The 19,023-nt window shown below is 39.3% G+C and overlaps 1 protein-coding gene across 2 annotated transcripts in view; it reads right to left on the reverse strand.

The window, feature by feature from the left end:
* MTA3 (metastasis associated 1 family member 3) overlaps positions 1–19,023 on the reverse strand; it is a 136,667-nt gene that overhangs the window by 8,426 nt on the left and 109,218 nt on the right. Inside the window, exons 18-19 of one of the 2 annotated variants that reach the window (XM_037405659.1) lie at positions 13,338–13,492; positions 8,411–8,438 (exon numbers count right to left, since the gene is read on the reverse strand). The exons of the other annotated variant lie outside the window; for it this stretch is intronic. Coding sequence (XP_037261556.1) covers positions 8,411–8,438; positions 13,338–13,492 — 183 coding nt within the window. The remainder of the gene's footprint in view (positions 1–8,410; positions 8,439–13,337; positions 13,493–19,023) is intronic. 2 annotated transcript variants of the gene reach the window in all.

Below are 19,023 nucleotides of genomic sequence, written 5' to 3' on the forward strand. Positions count from 1 at the left end.
CGTATTATTACCAGCTGTTGCTGGTAGCGCAAGAAATATGCACAGGTCAGCAGCAGGCATAAGAGAACCCATTCCCTGGACAATCGTAGCTGAAATTCCACCTAATCTCTAGATTGGGGTGAAGTATTCTGGTATGACTTGCCAATTGTAAACAGCAACTTACATGTGCCAGGCACACAAAATACTGCCAACCCTGGAAGGAGGTGGAATTTTAGACATTAATTACAGCAAGGCAGGATTTGGCATTCTGGCACGTTTCACATTAAACTTACAGTCAGTGTAACCATTGAGACACTCAGAGAGAAAAACCAAACAAAAAAAATAAAGTCTTCTAGGTAAAGATCTGTCAAGTTTCTGCTGTTCCAGGGCAATGTAAATTTTGGGCAATGTAAATTTTCAGTGTAAGCTCAAGGCCAGTTAGCAAAAAAACCCCCAAAACTATTTAAAAAATAACCGTAATTCCTTGGGGGTTATGAGACCCAATTGTCACTCATTCCTCTGAAGGCTCCTTGTACCCAGAGTTACACTATAACTATTCAGTGGATTAAACTACAAGAGAGGGCACTATCTTAGGAGGCCGATAGGCTTTCTATTAATGCAAGCACACTTTTAAACGAAGTAAAAGACCAAAATGTATGCAATGCTGTCTGCTCAAAGAGAATTTAACTGGGATGAAGCTGTAGGCACAGATTCTTAGAAACTTGACAGGTTACAGAGAGACTGAATGACTCATAGCACTTGCTACATTTCTAACTATGTGGAAATGAGAAGCATTTTATTTAACTATTTGACTTGCTGGTTTAGACATTTTTTAAAAAAAAAAAATTCCCCCTCAGCATCTTAAGGGTAAAGCTTACCCATATTAAAGTTGCCATCTAACCTCAAAATGACGGAAAGTAAGAGAAATAAATTTGGAAGGTAGAAGTAGGTTGACACTGATACACCTTTTAAAAATAAGCTCCTTTGTGACATGTTTGTTTATAAAACAAATTGGAAGTGTTTTCCAGGCTACTGGAAAGCAGTTGCCATGAGCCACTTAGTTGCATTATAAAACTCATACAGATGGCAGAGTGGTACAACCTTTATAAAAGTAAACAGGTGCTGCTATAGGCATGCCAACCTCATTTAAATGTTTTAAGAGCTTGTCTTACTTTTCTACTCATAGCAAGGAAATGTTTTCCTTTGCTGGTGTTTATCTTCCAATTCGGTATCAATATTTATGGAGCAAAACTGTTCTCCATGAACCATAACTTACAGACACACTAGTTACAAATTACAGTGTCAGAGCTTCCTAAGATCTTAACACAGCATTTTCAAGCATTGCACCACCTTGAAGGCTTCTCTGATGTTCAGAGCAATAGCCTATAGCTACTATGTGTGTGTGTATATATATATATATATACACACACACACACACAGCAAAAAATGATGGTTTTTTGAGTGTTGACTGGGAGGAAAAATCCACATCTAGCATTTAAAGCACAGACTTCGATGACTGTGTCATACCTGAGCTGTTGCATGGCACAAGCCACCGCTCTGCCTCTTTCTACCTGCTGCTGATTTCAAATCTACTTGGATCAAAACCTCCTCAGAGCAGAAAATATCTCTTTGTGTGCATTTTTAGAGTGCACAACTAGAACAACAGGAACCTTACCCATTACTGAAATGACTTACATCTAGTTTTACTGCAAACGACTGGCATGGCTTTTGGAAAAATATCACCTTGTTTGACAGATTTTTCTATGCTTTCATTTGCCCTAAAAATGGTATATTTCATTAATATTTTAAAGTGGTTTAGGATGCTAGGAGACAAGAATTAGAGTGCAAAGTCTTATTCTCAGCATTGCTATTGATTTTTCAGTTGAATGCTAGAACTGAGAAAAACTTTTAAGCCCTAAGAAACATTATACATAGATGCTGTCATACAGCAGTCATGAGATGATGACTAAATATAAATCTTTACAATCAGCAGTGAAATTACCCTCCCGGTTCATTTGTGAGCTTGATACTTACCACCAAAGGAGACTAAAGTTACTCACTGCAGATGGCCAGGACAAAAACGATTACACATCAGTTTTGGTGCAGCGCTGGCTTCTCAGAGAAGCCAGCAGCACAGAAGCCCTGACAGACTGATTTGTCATAGGCACAGTTTAAACCCCCCCACCCCCCCGATTAGTTGGTAGGAATGAGGACAACGAGGAGCTCAACATGGAATAAGCAGCCCAGGAGCTGCCCTGTGGCTTGGGTGGAGCTTTGTTAAGGCAGCAGGGACAGTATCTCCCCTGTCACACCACACCGCAGTGACTGGCAGGTGCATGCACAGAGCCACCGTCCTCAGTTTTCCCCTTGAAGACAGGATGATGCCTGTCTTTGGATCCATGGTGCTTCACCACAGTGGCCAGCTTTGTAGAGCGGATTAGAACTGGTAAATCCTAGCAAAGGTAGCTCCACGGAATTGGGTAAAAAGTAAATTATTCATATTCCTTAAAACAAAGCAATGGCTCAGGCTTCAACAGACTTGCAACCTGAGCTATGGGACAGCTGCTCTGCACCTTATCGAAAAATCATTAGCCTCTCCTTAGTTACCATCCACTTCAGAGGCTGTAAGGCACGAAGCCTGCTCTGTTAAAGAGTTGCTTAACCTCCCTGTGCAGCCACACACAAGATCACTGCAGATGTGTCAATACGTAGGCACCCTGGGAATTCAAGGAGGCAGAAAGCCTTCTACAGCTCACAGGCACACACGCCAGAAGGTCTCAAAGCAGCTCCTTTATTCTTCCTAACTACGTCCGCAGGGTGTGGGTGAATTCCCACACTACAAAACTTTACACTCTGCCAACAGGAATTTTCATTACCATCGAGTAATTCTGCAGAAGGATGGCACTCTGTATATTGATTAAACATCACTCGCTATTAGATGAAAACATTACCCACGTGGCAGCACGTATTTGTTCCTGAGACAGGCAAGAAATCACAGAGAAGATGCATCAGAGCTGGCTAAGAGTGGAATGCAATGTTGCTTTCACCAACTCCACAAACATTTGGTACATGAATTCATAACTCCAGTGTTATCCCAGACATTAAGATGACAAAAATTTTCAGAATACACAACTTCTGTTTCTGGCCTTGGGCTACAAGCATTAAGTGCCATTTCCCCAGCAACATTAAATACTGTGTTGAGTATTTTCAAAAATATTATCTTAACTAAATATGCTTATTTCAGTCCAAGATAACAGAAAACTTTCTATTGCATACTTCATAGGAGGTAAAAAAAGACTGTTTACTTCTTTTGCTGTTTCTACCTCTGAGATGCTTTAAACACCCCATCTTAATGACTTTGTGTTTTATTTATTAGGAGAACTGTTTCAACACAAAAACTTTGTATGGGTTCTTATTAGTATTTTTCTTTCTTTCTTTCTTTCTTTCCCTACCTTGTTTGATTACTTCAGGGTAGGTTTCATCTGAGGTTTTTGACCTAGACACCGTGTGTTTACAGGATTGGAGCTTGTAATACTACCTGAGGCTCAAAAAAATTGACAGTATTTTTCCTCTTTATCAATTATGCATATACTTTTCCTGGAATAATGTATGTATCAACAGAGTATATTTGGAGGAGCTTCTTGGCATTCTGGAGACTTGCTATTGAGCAAGGGCTGAAAATCAAAACTAACCGGTCTTACCAGAAACAGTTGGAGAGCGAAAGTTCCCTCACAAAACTGTCCCCTGGGGTTCTGCTCCACACCACCAGTCTCTGGCATAACCAGCCCTGACTCTACACATGCAGCTCCAATGCAGAATACGGATTAGAAATCTGTACTGTGGCATCACCAGAGGAAAGCTTTGTCACAATGATTTGATGCTAATCTCTCAGGTCAGCTTCATTTCAAAGACTAGATTTTTAATTCTTTCTTTTTAATATTCATGTAACCAAAGGCCTACTTGAGTTCATTTTCTGCCACCCATACTTGCTCTCCGGTCTTATGGCGAGCACTTTTCACACCAGTATCTCATACTGCTTGCTGGACTGCTTAATTAAAAACTGCAAAGCATCTGTAACAGGAGGTATACATCAACATTTTTCAAGTTTACAGATGAAAAGGTGGAGCTACTCAGAGGTTAACTTACTTGTCTGGTGTCTCACATCAAGCAACAGAGGAATTTATAGTGCAGATCCACACTTTTTCCACTAAAACAACACTTCTGTTATATTTTGTCAGGTAAATGTTTTAGCCTCCATCCATAGCACACGTAAGGAAGACAGCCAGCCAGGTTTCCTTAGATGTTTGAGAAGAACTGACGGTTATCTCTGTGATTGGCTTTCACAGTTACAGTCATTATGTTCTCTTCAGTACTTCACATTTAAAATGCCTATGCAGTTACTTATGCAAGCTTTTCCTCAAAAAGAGACCAATTAACATCTGTTTTTCCACAGCCTTACTTACATTAATGCCAAAGGGGCATGCATTTGAAAGATCTTGATGAGTTAAAATCCCTTAAACTATCAGAGGAAAACAGTAAGAATAAATGATTAAATACATACAACTGTAATACAGACTAGCTCAGTATTAAGTCCTCTATCTATAATTTGAAATGAAGAACCCAATACTTATAAACAAAAGCTAGCGGGCAGTTCTGTGCGCATTTTAAGAGTGTGAGGATCACTGACGTATTTTTTAACATATTCACCACAGTACAGTTTTATCATCTTCTTTGTGATTTATCTGTAGCAACAGTGTGTTTACCACAGCGAATGTGATAAACCACTGTGGTTTAGGCATAGGAATGGTGAGAGTAAACTAATTTTAGCTCTGAACTAGTGTTACTCCAGCTTTGCTATAGGTAACAATTGTATATTTATCCTTTATTTGATGCTTAAATATGCAGAAGACTATGTTGGTCTGGTAAGTTAGCATTGTTATTGTTATTTTGTACGTTTCCCAAGGCTTCAAATGAGAAACTGGCTTCCCATACAATGATGCTTCTTTATAGAAGAAGGTATTGTTCAAAACCAAATTGGTTTTAACTCCCACAATAGAACACAACAAAACATTACAAGATGACACATTCCCACTGAGGATGTGGATTTAGGAAAAAGCTGAGCAGCGAGCTAACAAAAAGCTAAGCCCTAAGACCTTCAGTTAAAACATCCTATAAAGAGGATTGGGTTCAGCTACATCAAATCCTCTGCACAAACACAACAGACAGCTTCTGAAGGAAAGCCTTCTGAATTGGCCAACCACACTGCAAAAAATTCAAAGTTTGCCAAGAACCATAAGAAAACAGGTTAAAAGAACTGCATGACACATAAAGTTACTGACTACAAGAGGTACTGTCTGACGGACTGCACTCAGTGGGAGTCAGCCATGCATCTAAGAGCTTTGCTGAATTGTCTCTAGGTCCAACAAAGTGAATGAGGTTTTTGGAAAAGTTCCGCCAACATCTGTGTCTAAGATAATCCTTAATCACTTATTATCATCCCCATGTTTCATTTAAGTTCCCCCCCAAGCTTCCTAAGACAGTAAAATTTTGCAAAAAGCCTCATTTCAGAAATTGTCTTTCCCTTTCCCAAGATACAGTGCTCTGGCTATTTCTGCAGCTACTGTCTAAATGTGAAATGACTTCCATCAAAGGGAGTGGAGAAGACTGAAAGTGGATGAGTAACACCTTTTAAATGTGCCGCTGCTCTTTAGCTGAGTCATCTCAATTAACCACATTCAAGCTCCTACCCAAGATGGAATTGCAAAACATACTTTGGTATCTAAGCCACCGTAGAGAGGCAGCACATCTGAATTGCTGCTCACAGCAGGGTAGGATCAGACAGGATCATTTTACAAGATCCAACGGTGTGACTTTTCAGGCAGCAGTAACTAGGTCATTTACAGCCATCTGTTCTTAGCCTCAGTCTCCCTGCAGTCATCACTGAAGCTGTACGCTAATTAATTTTCACCTGCTAATCAGTGGAGACACCTCTGAAACTAACAAATCATCTGGTTTCAGTCAACAGCTTCTGGACTCCTGTGGGTGCCACTTCTGTGAGGTTTTATTACCAAAAAAGGTGGGAAGTTTTCTCTGAAAGATCCCCTGTAAGGCTTCTGACCTGCTCTGGGTACAACACCCCGGTGAACAAATAAAGTACCCTTCATCTATTTCTTCAGGCAAAGAACAGAGGGCACATGGACAACTGCCTCCCAATCTTCAACAAAGCATTTAAGCACCTTGTTAATTTTGATACGAGGAGTCAGACATCTAAATGCTTGGAGATAGGGACTTAAAAGACCTGCTTGAGGTCTCACGGGAAGTCAGTGAGGGAGCAGGGAACCAAATCACATTTTTGTAAGCACTCCAACCACTGCAACATCTTTCCCTTACCATGTAGCTTTAAACAGGGCAAGTAGATTTCTATAATGTCACTAAAACTTCATCTTAAACTGTAAGAAGATGAATACATAGCTCCAAACCAGAATGTATTTAATTTGTTCTGAAGACTGACAAAACAAAACTCTTTAATACTGTATGCTCTTCAAACACACCAGCTCTAACTAACGGCACAACTTACACTGAATATTGAGTTTTGTTACGTACATGTTTTCCACGTATATATCTATTATTCCTTTTATAAGTTAAAAAAATAGAATAATTCACATTCTTCAAAGGAGTTGATTTAACTTCATGGAATGATCCTGCTTTTAAAAACAAACTTTTGCATTATCACGGTAGTGTTACTTTGACTTAGTAGGTAGTGTAAAAGGAGCCAGAGGAAAAAAATCATGTGGAGTGAAAGAACGTATCTGTAGACCCATGCAAGCTGCTCAACGAGAAACAAATGGCAAGAGATCATGATCTAGTTTCTATACCACTGGCTGCGATTCTGTATCACAGCACCTCAGCTACAGCTCACAGAAGTGTGATTTATAAGGTGTGAACAGTGTGCAGCATTCATGAATAGTCCACACTAAATAAGGTCAAAATAACAGCTCACAGAAACTGTTATTCACTCTCATCAGTGTATAATGACTTTGAACAGTAGCTAGCCAAGTAGGACAGCTCCTAAATTGTAGCAAGGACAGTTCCTCCCCAAATTCCCCATAGATGGTATTTTCACAGTGACTGGATATGGTTGTCAGCTCACCTGTGCTCGGTTGTAACCAATCAGTAAGATGTTTTCAATCCTATCAGCCAGGATTAGACATAATTCTAAGGGATATATCCTGTAATTCCTGCTTTTCAAGATGTATGACAACTATATAATACAGCAGAAGTAAAGGAACCAGAAAATTACATCTGTAGAGGCTGATTTTTTGATTAGAGGGTAGTAGCTGGTGCATCATTCTGAGCCTGCAGCTGATGCTTCCAAGGGTGCAGCCAGACATCTTCATGCAGTCAGTTACGGGGCTGAGGTCTAACAGCCACAGTGCCATGCAGGTAAGAAACGAAAATGCACTGTGCCCTGGATCCAAGCATGGTGATGTTCAAAACCAGGATCCCCATTCAAATCAAACTGCCTCATCTGCATGAAAAGCAGAGGTCATCCCTGAGCGTATATTAAACCCACTTTTTTTTGGTGCACAGTTGGGGACAACTGAAAAAAGAAAGAATAAACATACCTATGAAGAATCCTGTGATACAAATTGCACACGTGAAGAGGACGAAGGAGCAGTTAGCACTAGAACTCTGACTTTGATGTAGGCCTGCAGCTATGCACAGTGTATCAGACCCCAGGTGCTGAAGACCCACCCCTCTACTTTTCCCTTTTCTCCCAGCAACGTGTTACATGTCGTAACTCAAACACGGTGCCTGACCTTGTCTAAGCATTGATTAAAACACACGTGGGAGGGAGAAGGGTCAAGGGCAGGTCATTCCTAAGTCTTAATACTGGATTTGGTTCACGCAGGTTTTCAGTTTGCTTTCAGAGGTACAGGTGAGGGTTTGCAGTGACAAAGCTGCAAGGCAGAGTGCTGGCAGTGTGTGCAGGCACACGAAGGGCTGAGTGCTAGCGTGACTCCCCCACTTCTGCAAGGGAACCAGACCACTGGTGGCAAGACAAGACTCAACATTTTGCTGAAGGTGGTTGTCAGCCTCACGTTCTCTTCTTTCTCAACATGCAACTTTGCTTTTTAAGCTTTGTGTGTGTGCTATGAGACATGCATAAACAAAAATGAGTGGTATCAGGTAATTATCACAGCGACTGTGATATCCTTACATAGCACCTCAACAAATCAAGGGAAGCTTTTCCTTTTGGAGACAGAACATGAAGTGAAGAATATGAAAATTGCCTACATAATGCTGCCACAGGGATGCCTCTCAAATCATTTATCAGCAAAAAGGAAGCAATGTCTGCTGCTAACAGCTACAGATTACGTTCTAATTTTAGCAGTTGCAGTTAACTCATTCCCAATGGAGTTGCACTTACCGTGAGAAGGTTTCTAACTGCTTCAGCACTGAAAGGAAACAAGCATCGAGTCATTCAACTGCAGTTCTATATGCAAATATGCTTTTTGGCCCATGAAGGGAAAGCATATGGAATCTGCTGCTATAACCCATTCAGCCAAACATTTCCACACATTTCTTATAATGCAAATGCTGAAAAAAAATTTTCATTTTCCACAGTGTTCTAGCTGTCCCTATACAAGTATGATGATTAGCATGCACGTGCGTTCTGTTACCAACAGAGCATGTGTATAGGAACTGTATGCACACTGCATACCTAGAACAGGTAAGAAAAGTTTTAATCAACAGATTCATTTCCCTTGACATCCAATGGCTGTATTACTAATTTCATTCATAGATCATGATTATGTCTTGTACAACTCAACAGATATTAAGGTGATATTACAAATTTACTAAAATGAACTGTCCCATTTTTTCAATTATTATTTAACTCCCAGAATGGAAATTCAGTATAAAGAATTCATTTCACACAATATAGTAATTCTCTGCATTAACCTCTAACAGGGCCTATAATAGAATCCTCATCACAGCTAGTCAACAGAAGGGAAATAAAACCTAAAAGGCTTCCTTGTAGCAAAGGTGATTTAGTACACTGTCCTGAATAAAATTCTTTTATAGTTACGAGACTTTTGGTGGATCTGAAAGCATGCGCTTAGTGCTAGGAGAATCCTAGCAGCTAATATCTAAGTATATTAAAAAGAAATAAGGAGCATCCCTTGGTGAGCAGTGATAAATGTAAGTCTCTTTAAAGAGTGATTTTTCAATGAATTGTGTAAACAGATTGCACTTTAGAATAGTATCTTGAGCAAGTTCTTTCGTAGTACGGAATGAGAATTCCTTTTTCATTCAAAAAGGGTAAGAATAAAGAAACACAAAAAAGTTAAATCCAGCAAAGGTCAACCCAAAACTAGGATGTAATGTCAAGGTAAGTGTTCTTGAACTGTCACCTGGTTTTCTGCCTAGATTAATCCCTGCTGTAAGCCTGTGACTGAACAGAGGCATGGAAACCCCGAGTGAGCTGGACTCACACAGGCATCACAAAGGTTTTTGAACAGAGAATGCAGCTCTCCACAGATGAGATAGCAAAACTGGGGACCTCTGTATTTCTTGGCAAAATGCACTGAGCATGCTGATATATTCAGGAAGGGGATCTACATATATAGATATAGATCAACCCATTTTTTCAATTATTATTTAACTCCCAGAATGGAAATTCAGTATAAAGAATTCATTTCACACAATACAGTAATTTACTGCATTAACCTCTAACTGGGCCTATAATAGAATATATATATAGTAGTTCTTTCATGGCACTAATACGTAAGGCAGACGCAAACTCACTCTTTCCCTTCCTCAAACTGTCCAGGGGCTGTAAGACCTGGGGCTCAGCACAGTGCTAATGTGCAGTCCAGCTTTGCAGAGGCCTTTGGGCTTGGAGAGAGGGGCATACGAAGGGAATTATGCTGGCATTTTTCCCCAGTGACATAGATACTGACACGGAATAGGTGAGGAAACTGCATCCAAAAGCTACAACTTAAAAAAAAAAAAAAAAAAAGCTGAAATGAGGATGCACATTACAACAGATATACAGTAATTCCTGTTCTCCTCTGAAGGGCTAAAATATATTGAACTTCAGATGTAAACACCAGTCTTTCTGTTTCAATGACACATATGCTCACACTAAATTTTAAGCATACCTGCAGGCACTGTTGAACTGTGGCCTGAATGAAGAGTGAAGGGCATTGCCCTAAAATTCTAGGGTAACTCCAAGGGTTCCCTTGGAAAGCTTAGATGATGTATAATTCCCACAATTCTTTTCACTGCTCTGAATATATAGCTCCCTACTCATCCATTGCCACAAGTATTTCAAATCTGTGAGCAATGAGATACACTTAACTTTTCAGAAATATGATTGCTGCTTAAATTCAGAGGCGGAAGGATGATAACTTCTTTTAAACTACCTTCTTAAATGGAGCTATAAGTGTAAATACATATATTAATCTCATCTGTGGATGGATAATAAAATTTACAGTGCTCAAGTGCATCTTTGACTTGGTTAGCATGAAAAAGACTGGCACCTCGTTTTGTTTAGCAGCAATGTTACACTTTTTTCTCAGATTATATGACAATAGTTGGTTGATATTATTTTTTTAGCTAAATATCTGAGAAAAATTACCCTCTAGACTCCCTACTTAATGTTCTATAGAAATATGTATCTTAAACATTAATTCACTACACACAAAAAAAAATGGTTTAGGATGGAAAAATAAAAATTGTTATGGACTGCTGCAAACAAAACATTATACTGACCAATATTTTCCCTTTTACAGGCTGTAATTGTACTGAAAGATGTTTTTCCTTTTGCTGTAATTAGAATGTGTATTTTTAATGAACAAATGCACATGATAAAGCAGACTGGATCCTGATGCAACTTGAAACAAGTGCCCTAAAGAATGAGTTGTTACCTTGACTCAAATGGGGAGATTATTTCTGACCTGAGCATTCAGAAAATATTTAAACACCTAATGGCTGCAAACTGGCAACTGATTATTTTTTTTTTTCCATTTTATGGCAGTACTGGCTTTTTCACAAACATCTCCTCCCTAGATATTGCTTCCCATTGCAATTATGTGGCATTCAAGTCTGTCACGGCCATGCTCAGCTACATGAACTCCTGTCACCGGACAGGCTGCCTGTCAGGGACTAGTGTCTATTCCCTCTTCCTCCAAAGAGCAGAGCTTTAATTGTCATCTTGGGCATCAGCGCATTCCTAGCAGCAGAACCAGGCAGTGCCTTCCACTTCAAGCTGTAAAGGCTGGAGGCAAGTGAGAGCCCAGAGAGAACAAGATACACCATCTCCACCGTCTCTTCTAAATAATCATGGAGTACAGGTGGAGGGAATCAAAGGATCAAAGGAAAAAGAAAAGAGAAAGCACGCCTGAGGTAGGGAAGGAATCGATGGGGATGGGGACAGGGGAAAAAAATAATTAAAAAAAAAAAAAAAAAAGGAAAAGGCCTGTGAGAGAGAAGGAACAGATCTCATGTGAAACAGAGTTTCAAAAGATAAAAAGTTGCTGTCTCCCACCACTTAGCCTTTTGAAGATTAGCATTAGTGAGGCACTAATATTCCTTGTGTGCTGCTATCACAGAAGGAAGGTGCATGCGGTAAGTACTGGCATCGAACTTTTGGGGTTAGCCCTCGTCAGGCAGGGCACGGCTGCACCGGGACGCACCCCACGCCAGCCCCTGAGCACTCCCTGCTGTGCTGCTTCAGCATGGCCACAGCGATGCAGCACCGCATGTTCAGGCACCTCTGGTTTAGGGAGTATCAATGAGGCCTAACTGCACTGTGTTCCCCACACCAGGAGATTTGAAACGTTACTCTCTACATGTTTCACGATTTGGAATAGTGCAGCAGATGTCCTGAGGATGAAGCCCCTTGTCTACCCACCACCGTGGGTGCCAGGGGGAGACGGTGCAAGTTCTGCTTTGCTGCCTGGCCCAGGTACGGTGCCCGCAGCCATGGGAGTGGGGAGGGGGATTTCCTAGGATGGGAATAGGCTGGGCTATCACAGATGAGTGATAGCAAAGGCAGGACTTATCTCACCATACTTCAATCACCTAGAATTTAAACATCTAGTGCAGGTCAGTTGCCTGGGCTACCTCTGAGATCAGCAGGGAGAGACAAACACTGTCAGTGCAGGACTCATCTCATCCTTTGACAGGGACTGCTCTATAATAACTGGAAAAAAAAAATGAAAATTCAAAAGGTTACCAGTCTCACTTTGAGGGTATAATCACTAGGGATTAGTCTGATAGTACTAAGCTCTTTGCATCAAGCAACTCTCAGGAATAGTGAATGCTATCGATTTGGGCTAGATATTAGAAGCCCAAGAGCCCATCATCCTCCTACCACTCTCTCGGAATTGTTGCATTCCTCATACACAAGAAAACTGAAGTGCCATAGCTAATTGATCTTGAAATAACCACCAAATTGTCACATACTAGTATTTTGACTTCCCTAGCTGAATCTACCACAAATGGGACTAAATATGCACATTTTCCTTGGTTAGCTCTGTATTTACATATGCTCTTTTTCTTCCTTCATTTTATTATTTACATTTTTGTTCAACTACCAGTTTTTCTAGGCTTGTGAAATAATCACAGAAGTGAGGAGCAGTCTGATGTTACTTGCCGTAACAATTCCCTTGCTTAAGCAAGATTTTAAAGGTATCTAAATAACAGGCCCAGCAACCACAGCTTACAAAATTAGACTGTAATTTCTTGTCTTAGCCTGAATTAAATCAGGGAATGGCCAGATCTTAACAGGGGAAGAAAAGAACAGAGAAGCCCCCAGAAAACTAGTGACTCTTCCGTGACATCAAGCTCTACTGGGAAAAGCAAAAGCTTGTTAAATTTTATCAATTACTCTGTAAATGAAAGACTGGAAAAGATGATAATCTCAGCTGCTTTTAAAGGAAATCAATTTCTAGCCTGGAGAAGATGCTATCTGCTATGTATTTATGCTTTGCTATGTATTTCTCAAGTTCTGAAAATTTTAGAGTATAACCTACATTGTGGATGCATCTACATTTTGCTGAATGATCAGAGGTGCCTTAAATTTCATTGTATATGAACTACAATTAGCAACATGGAAAAGTTCTAATCTTTTCTGTAAAGAAGTAGCCCTGACTGAGTAACTTCTACTAGTGAAATACTGATAATATCAGTATGCCAGAGTGCAAAGCTGGGTGTATGTTTTCATGTAACATTGCTCTTCACTGTAACACAACCTCAAGCAATAAGGTCAAAAACTGTTAATCAAATAGGAGATCAATAATATGTATGCAGTGAAGCCTCGTTCCCTGCTTAGATTTCATTTCTCTTACCTGGTCTCTTCTGTAGCTATAAAGAAACCATCATCTGAAGCATCAAGCCAATTTTGCCTCTGTCTCTTGATCACTGGAATGGTGCTTGTCTTAATGGCACTTGCACTGGCTTGCAAGGCCTTACCATTAGTCATATGAACATGGGGAGCAGCATGCTGAAATCATAATAAAAGGGAAAGATGTTTGCCTGAGAAGAATCATAATCCTGTTAACTAATTCTGCTGTAAAGGGCAGCCTACGCACAGCACCCTTCTCAAAAACCAGCTAGTCTTCCTCAGCCAGTACCTGCAGTCAGGTAACACCCTGTGTGCACCGACATGTTTTATCCACAGGTCTTAGAGCTCTTTAGAAGCTAAATTAATTATCGCTAATGCCATTTTATACAAAGAGAAATTGAGGCATGAGTCAACGCCATGAACAAAGCAGTTCCACAACAGAAACCAGTTGATTTTAGCAGAGAATTCCCGTTTTCTGAGCAAAAAGCCAGCATTCCAGCCAATCCGATATAAGACTTTTTTTTTTTATTCAAGTATGGCATTAATCTAAGTTTAAAAAAATCCATACTTCTCACTTTATAGGCCCTTACTCTGCCTGTCTTTCTTTTAAAATAAATGCCACCAAGTAAGACAAGTGGTTTGGTCCTGCTGCTAACCTAAATGGGAGCAGGATAACAAAGGTTTGTATCACCTTGCTGGTGTCATGGTTCTTAGGTTTACTCACCAGTCATTATATACTAGAGCTGACTGCAATATGTCTGCATTCATTTTAATACAGATGACATTAAACATAAAATGATACAATAATTTTCCACTAAACCTTTTTTATAATTGTGCAACAAGAGCAAGTACACAAATCTAACCAGAGAAGCTGTCTTTTGATACATGAAAAGGAGAGAGTGAAAATAATGTTTTCCGTATTGTCTATAGGTAACATTTTACAAGAATATCCCATGACAAACGTATCAGTCTTGGAAATTCAAGCCTTGTTTCCCACAAAATTGATTATCAGCAGGACTAACAAACAACATTATTTGATTAGACAGGTATCATAGAAGACATTATACAAAGATGAAAGTTTGCTTACTTTCTCTCACATGGATTCAACACCATGTTTTCTTAGGAAGAAGTACTACTGTTTTCTTGGCGAAATAATACCAGTATTCCACATTACTGCTGGCATTTTTTGTAGTATTCCTAAAACGTGCACAAAGCTGCACGCTCATGGGAGTACCCTCTAATTAGAGGACCAGTTCCACAGTCACTGAGTAAGGAAGGGGCTGGTAGCATCCACAGAGACTAGCAGAACAGAATACAAAACTAATCTCTTAAATCACGCCATTAAAACATAACAGCCAAAAAGAATAAACAAGGTTGTCATTTCTTCTGCACAATTCTTACACTCTTATTCAATTCATTATATTCACATTATGCCAAAACTTTCAACATGCCCCAATCCATACCATTTGCTACCTCCAGAAGCACAAACTTTATGCATTTGGCAAAATATTCCAGTGTTCATTATTTTAGTGCAAATAACTGAATAATCTCCTGTATGGTTCCTCAAGATCTGATGTAACAAACCCAAACAACAACAAAAAGCAACAAGACATCAATTTTGAGGAGTGAGTCACATATAACTCTTTCTTCAAGACTAATAGGATTTATGGTGAATTTAGCTGTTGCTGCACATGGGGCTGTAAATCTATCTTTGTAGTCCCTCTAAATATTTGCCTATTTTTTTCTGTTTTTTCATTCCATCTCTAAACTGCAGTTTAGTTTCGACATATTTTTTTATATGGGCTTTGGTGGGGAGGAAGAACTAAAGGACATGCTACTAGAAGTAATTCAGCCGTTATTTAGAATAAATTCAGGATAAAATACATAGTTTGGATTAAATCAGAAATTCATAAAGGTATTTCACTGATGATCTCTTAGTGTACTAAGTGGATAGTGCTCAAAAAGCGACTAAGAATTCATGCACGGAAAATACTGCCATACATGAGATCTTACATTAATTATTTTTATCTGGCAATTGCCAGTGGCATGCATTATAAAGAACATTCAAGGGCCCAAATGGCAATATTTTGCTGTGCTTCCCCAGTCAGAAATGGGTTTAAGTTATCAAATATAATCTTTTATATGTTTTCCCAGGCTCCTTTCTAATACACCATTGAATATTTCCTTTACTCAAGGCAACACACACGGGCAAAAAATGTTCAGGACACGTACAAGGTACAAAAAAAATGTATTTCCTAGGGCATAAACTCTGAAGAACAGTTAAGCCTGATGGAAAAAGTATGTGTTTTTTCATAATACTCTTTCACCCAGCAGAGACAGATGTCATTACTAGTTCTGAACTTCTGTTTTGTCTACTTTTATTAGACCCTAAGTCTTATTCCAGGCAAGAGATAATATTAGAGAAAATGGTGCAACAGTTACAATATAATCTCTTTTCTGTTACATGGCTGGAATTTTTTATTTCCCTTGTCCCCTGGTCCTTTCAAAATATTTCAAGAAATTAATTACATTTCACTTAAGGACAAGAGAAAATAAGATCATTGTTCTCCAGTCTGTGCTAGCACACTATCTTTAATTTTTAGTTAACCAAAACAATTGAAGTTCTTGAGTAGAAAATCAGTTCATTAGCTCCTCTCACAAAAGTATTTACTGCTGTGTATAAAAATGAGCATTCAGTGCCACTGTCATACTAACATCAACACCAAGAGCAAAATGAACCTTCACACACGGTACTTCTGAAATGCCTTTTTTTTTTTTTTTTTATTATGATGATTTTAATTTTTCCCCCTCTAGCAGTTACACTAGAAAGGTTATGAAAGCCTCAGGAATACCACCTGTACTACCACAGAAACTCTATTCATTCAAGAACGCTGCATGCAGAAAGCTCCAATGATTTCACCCTAACATTACCACATGCCGTTAGCAGCTGGCATTTTGATTTTGACATGTACATCACCAATAAGCTGTGTTGTGATTTTGCAACAAAACCACCGGTATTACGAGTCCGCATACCAGGGCCAGATCACAGAGCAGCACCTGAGTAGCAGGACTTTACCCAGAGTTTGCTAACTGCATGCTGGACAAACCCTCCTCTGTGCCCAGTGACTCCTTTCCGCCAAGTTTTCCCTCATCTCAGTCTGGGTACGATCACTGAGATCTCTTGTACATCCAGGACAAAATCTTTCCATGCCCAAAAGATGTAACGAGAAAAGCTATCTTTGAATGCACTTTAAAAACTTCGCAAGGCTAAGGGAGCTCTGGCTCAGGCAATGTTACATCCAATAAAGAACACAAAATACAAAAAAGTCAGCAGAGAGTTATCTCTGGGAAGAGTTTCACTTACTGAACAGGAGGTCTCCATGCTGCAGACAGACACATCCTCAGCGAGCCCTGGGACCAAAAGCAATCTTTTCAAGGTCTTCAACAAGGAGGAGTTTATGCGAGAACCATTTGTTATAATGTCTTCTCAGCTCCACCTGTCCCCTGCTACAACATTTCTCTGGGGGAACCGTTCTTGGGTACTTCTCTCACAGACTGGTGCACAGCTTCATTTTTGAGAGCTGCTTGCAAGTGCTGCTCATCAAACTCCCCTGGCAGGGGCACGGATTGCCCAGCTGCATACACAAACATTCCTTTCCCAGTGGGCCACTGAGACACCTCCAATGTTCAGTGAATGCAACTGTCCCTTTCACGAAGAAAGAAGCGGCATAAGAACTGTGTTTCCCTCTGTCAAATTTTCTGGAAGCAGCAGCACAAAGTTACTAATGCAATGAGTTGCTTAACTGTAAATCCAGGCCTCTCAACACAAGGTGCACTAGCAAAAGGCTTTGCTGCGCCTGGGAGTTACCTGTGTAGCATCACTCTACACATGACAGGTGCTGTAGTGGCAGCCACCGGCCCAGCAAAGTTTGGATACTATTTCAAAGACACCTACAAAGATACTCCACGCACACCTTATATTAAAGGGGCAACTTAATACAGCATTTTTATTATGGAGGGTAAATCTCCTATCCTCACTAGCTCCAGAGGAACTTCAAGCACAAGGGTATTAAGATGCACATCAGAAAGCCAACTTGTACCAATTCAAAAACCAGACTCAGATCCCAAATCACAGTCAAGGTTTCTGTCTATAAGTTTCTCAACATTTACTGGCATATAAGTGGCCAACCATTTCTTCATTAAAAGCCACTGAAGATTCTGAAGACATCCAGCTTTAAAATAAATACATAACATCAACAGGCACTATAATGTCAGAAGTAATGGTGAATGTTTATGCTGTGGCTGAAAGAACATTTAATTGGATTGTCATAAATTTCTAATTGAACTTGAATTTATGATTGCTAACGTTTTGCCCCATCCTTTCAAAGAACAAAAAACTGGCTTAAATTAGCATTTTAATTTTTTTTGTCACATCTTTAAACAAAAAATCAAGTCAAATCAAGCACAGCAGAAGAAGCTCACTACACTGAGAGAAAGAAAATTACTAGATGAAATCAGACATGCTGAGATGATTGTAATAATCCATATTAACTGGCTCAATATATTTTCTATTGATCCAACCATTCAGGATACAGTGTAAAACAAGTGTAGAATTATGTCAAGTTTAAATTGGGTATCGACTCTGTCTTGCCATGCCTGAAGTGGTTTTCTTTGCAAAGGCATTAGCGTTGTACTTCTAATATGCATCAAGGTTTGGGGCTGGTTTAGTTTACTTATTCATAGAGATTTCAGATGAATGCAAAAATTAAAAAACACAGTCTTCACACAGCTTGGAGTCGCAAACGTTAATTCTAGCATGCAGGCATGCATTCATCTTAGGTACAGAATTTAATTTAAGAAACATGAAGGCTATTAAAAAAAAGATTTTCAAACTACAGATCACAATCACGGAATCAACCAAATACTCAACACAAATATTACTTTAGAATCTCCTGATTGGCTATCAAGCCTTTCACAAAACACCTAGAATAGATGTAATGCTGAAAATCCAAGTCAGTAATTTTTCTGTGCAAGGGAAAACCAAAAGAACACCCAGCTCCTCACTCCCAATACTTTCCCAAAGCATCTGGGCTAAAATACTACAATGTTCGTAGCCTCTGTATTTCATGGAAGTTACAAAAAAGCTATGTAACTTCTGAATAAACCATGTCTCTAACAGCAGCACTTTGATGTATTTATTTATATAAATCAGTAAATTAGTAATGAAACACTAACTTAGGCATCTATCCACAGAATAAAAGGGAATTAATTTTCTAGTTAAAACACAGAAGGCCCCCTCCTTCTCCCTCCCCTTATGCAGACCCTTAAATTTTTTTCTGGCCTTTTATTTTTACAAAAAGAATCTGAAATGAAAACTAGGGAGACATCACTGTATTTCAATACAGAAGAAGATTTCTTGTAATGCTCTTTAGAGAAACTGCATTTCTTTTTCCTTAGCAAAGTACGTCTATTCCTTGCTCATTGGCTTCAATTTTAACATAAATCTGAATCTTCAGAGACAAGATCAGATTTAATGCCTTACTTATGTTATTTCACCACCTATAAATACAACTTAAAAGGAGTTCAAATACTTCAACTTGGTAAAACAGAAGCCTTTTTACATCAAAGCATCCGAGGCAGCATACAGATTTGCTGTTATTCCTCTCACATTCTCATTGACTGAAGATCAT

This window comes from Falco rusticolus, chromosome 12, assembly GCF_015220075.1.
Source record: "Falco rusticolus isolate bFalRus1 chromosome 12, bFalRus1.pri, whole genome shotgun sequence".
Lineage (NCBI taxonomy): Eukaryota > Metazoa > Chordata > Aves > Falconiformes > Falconidae > Falco > Falco rusticolus.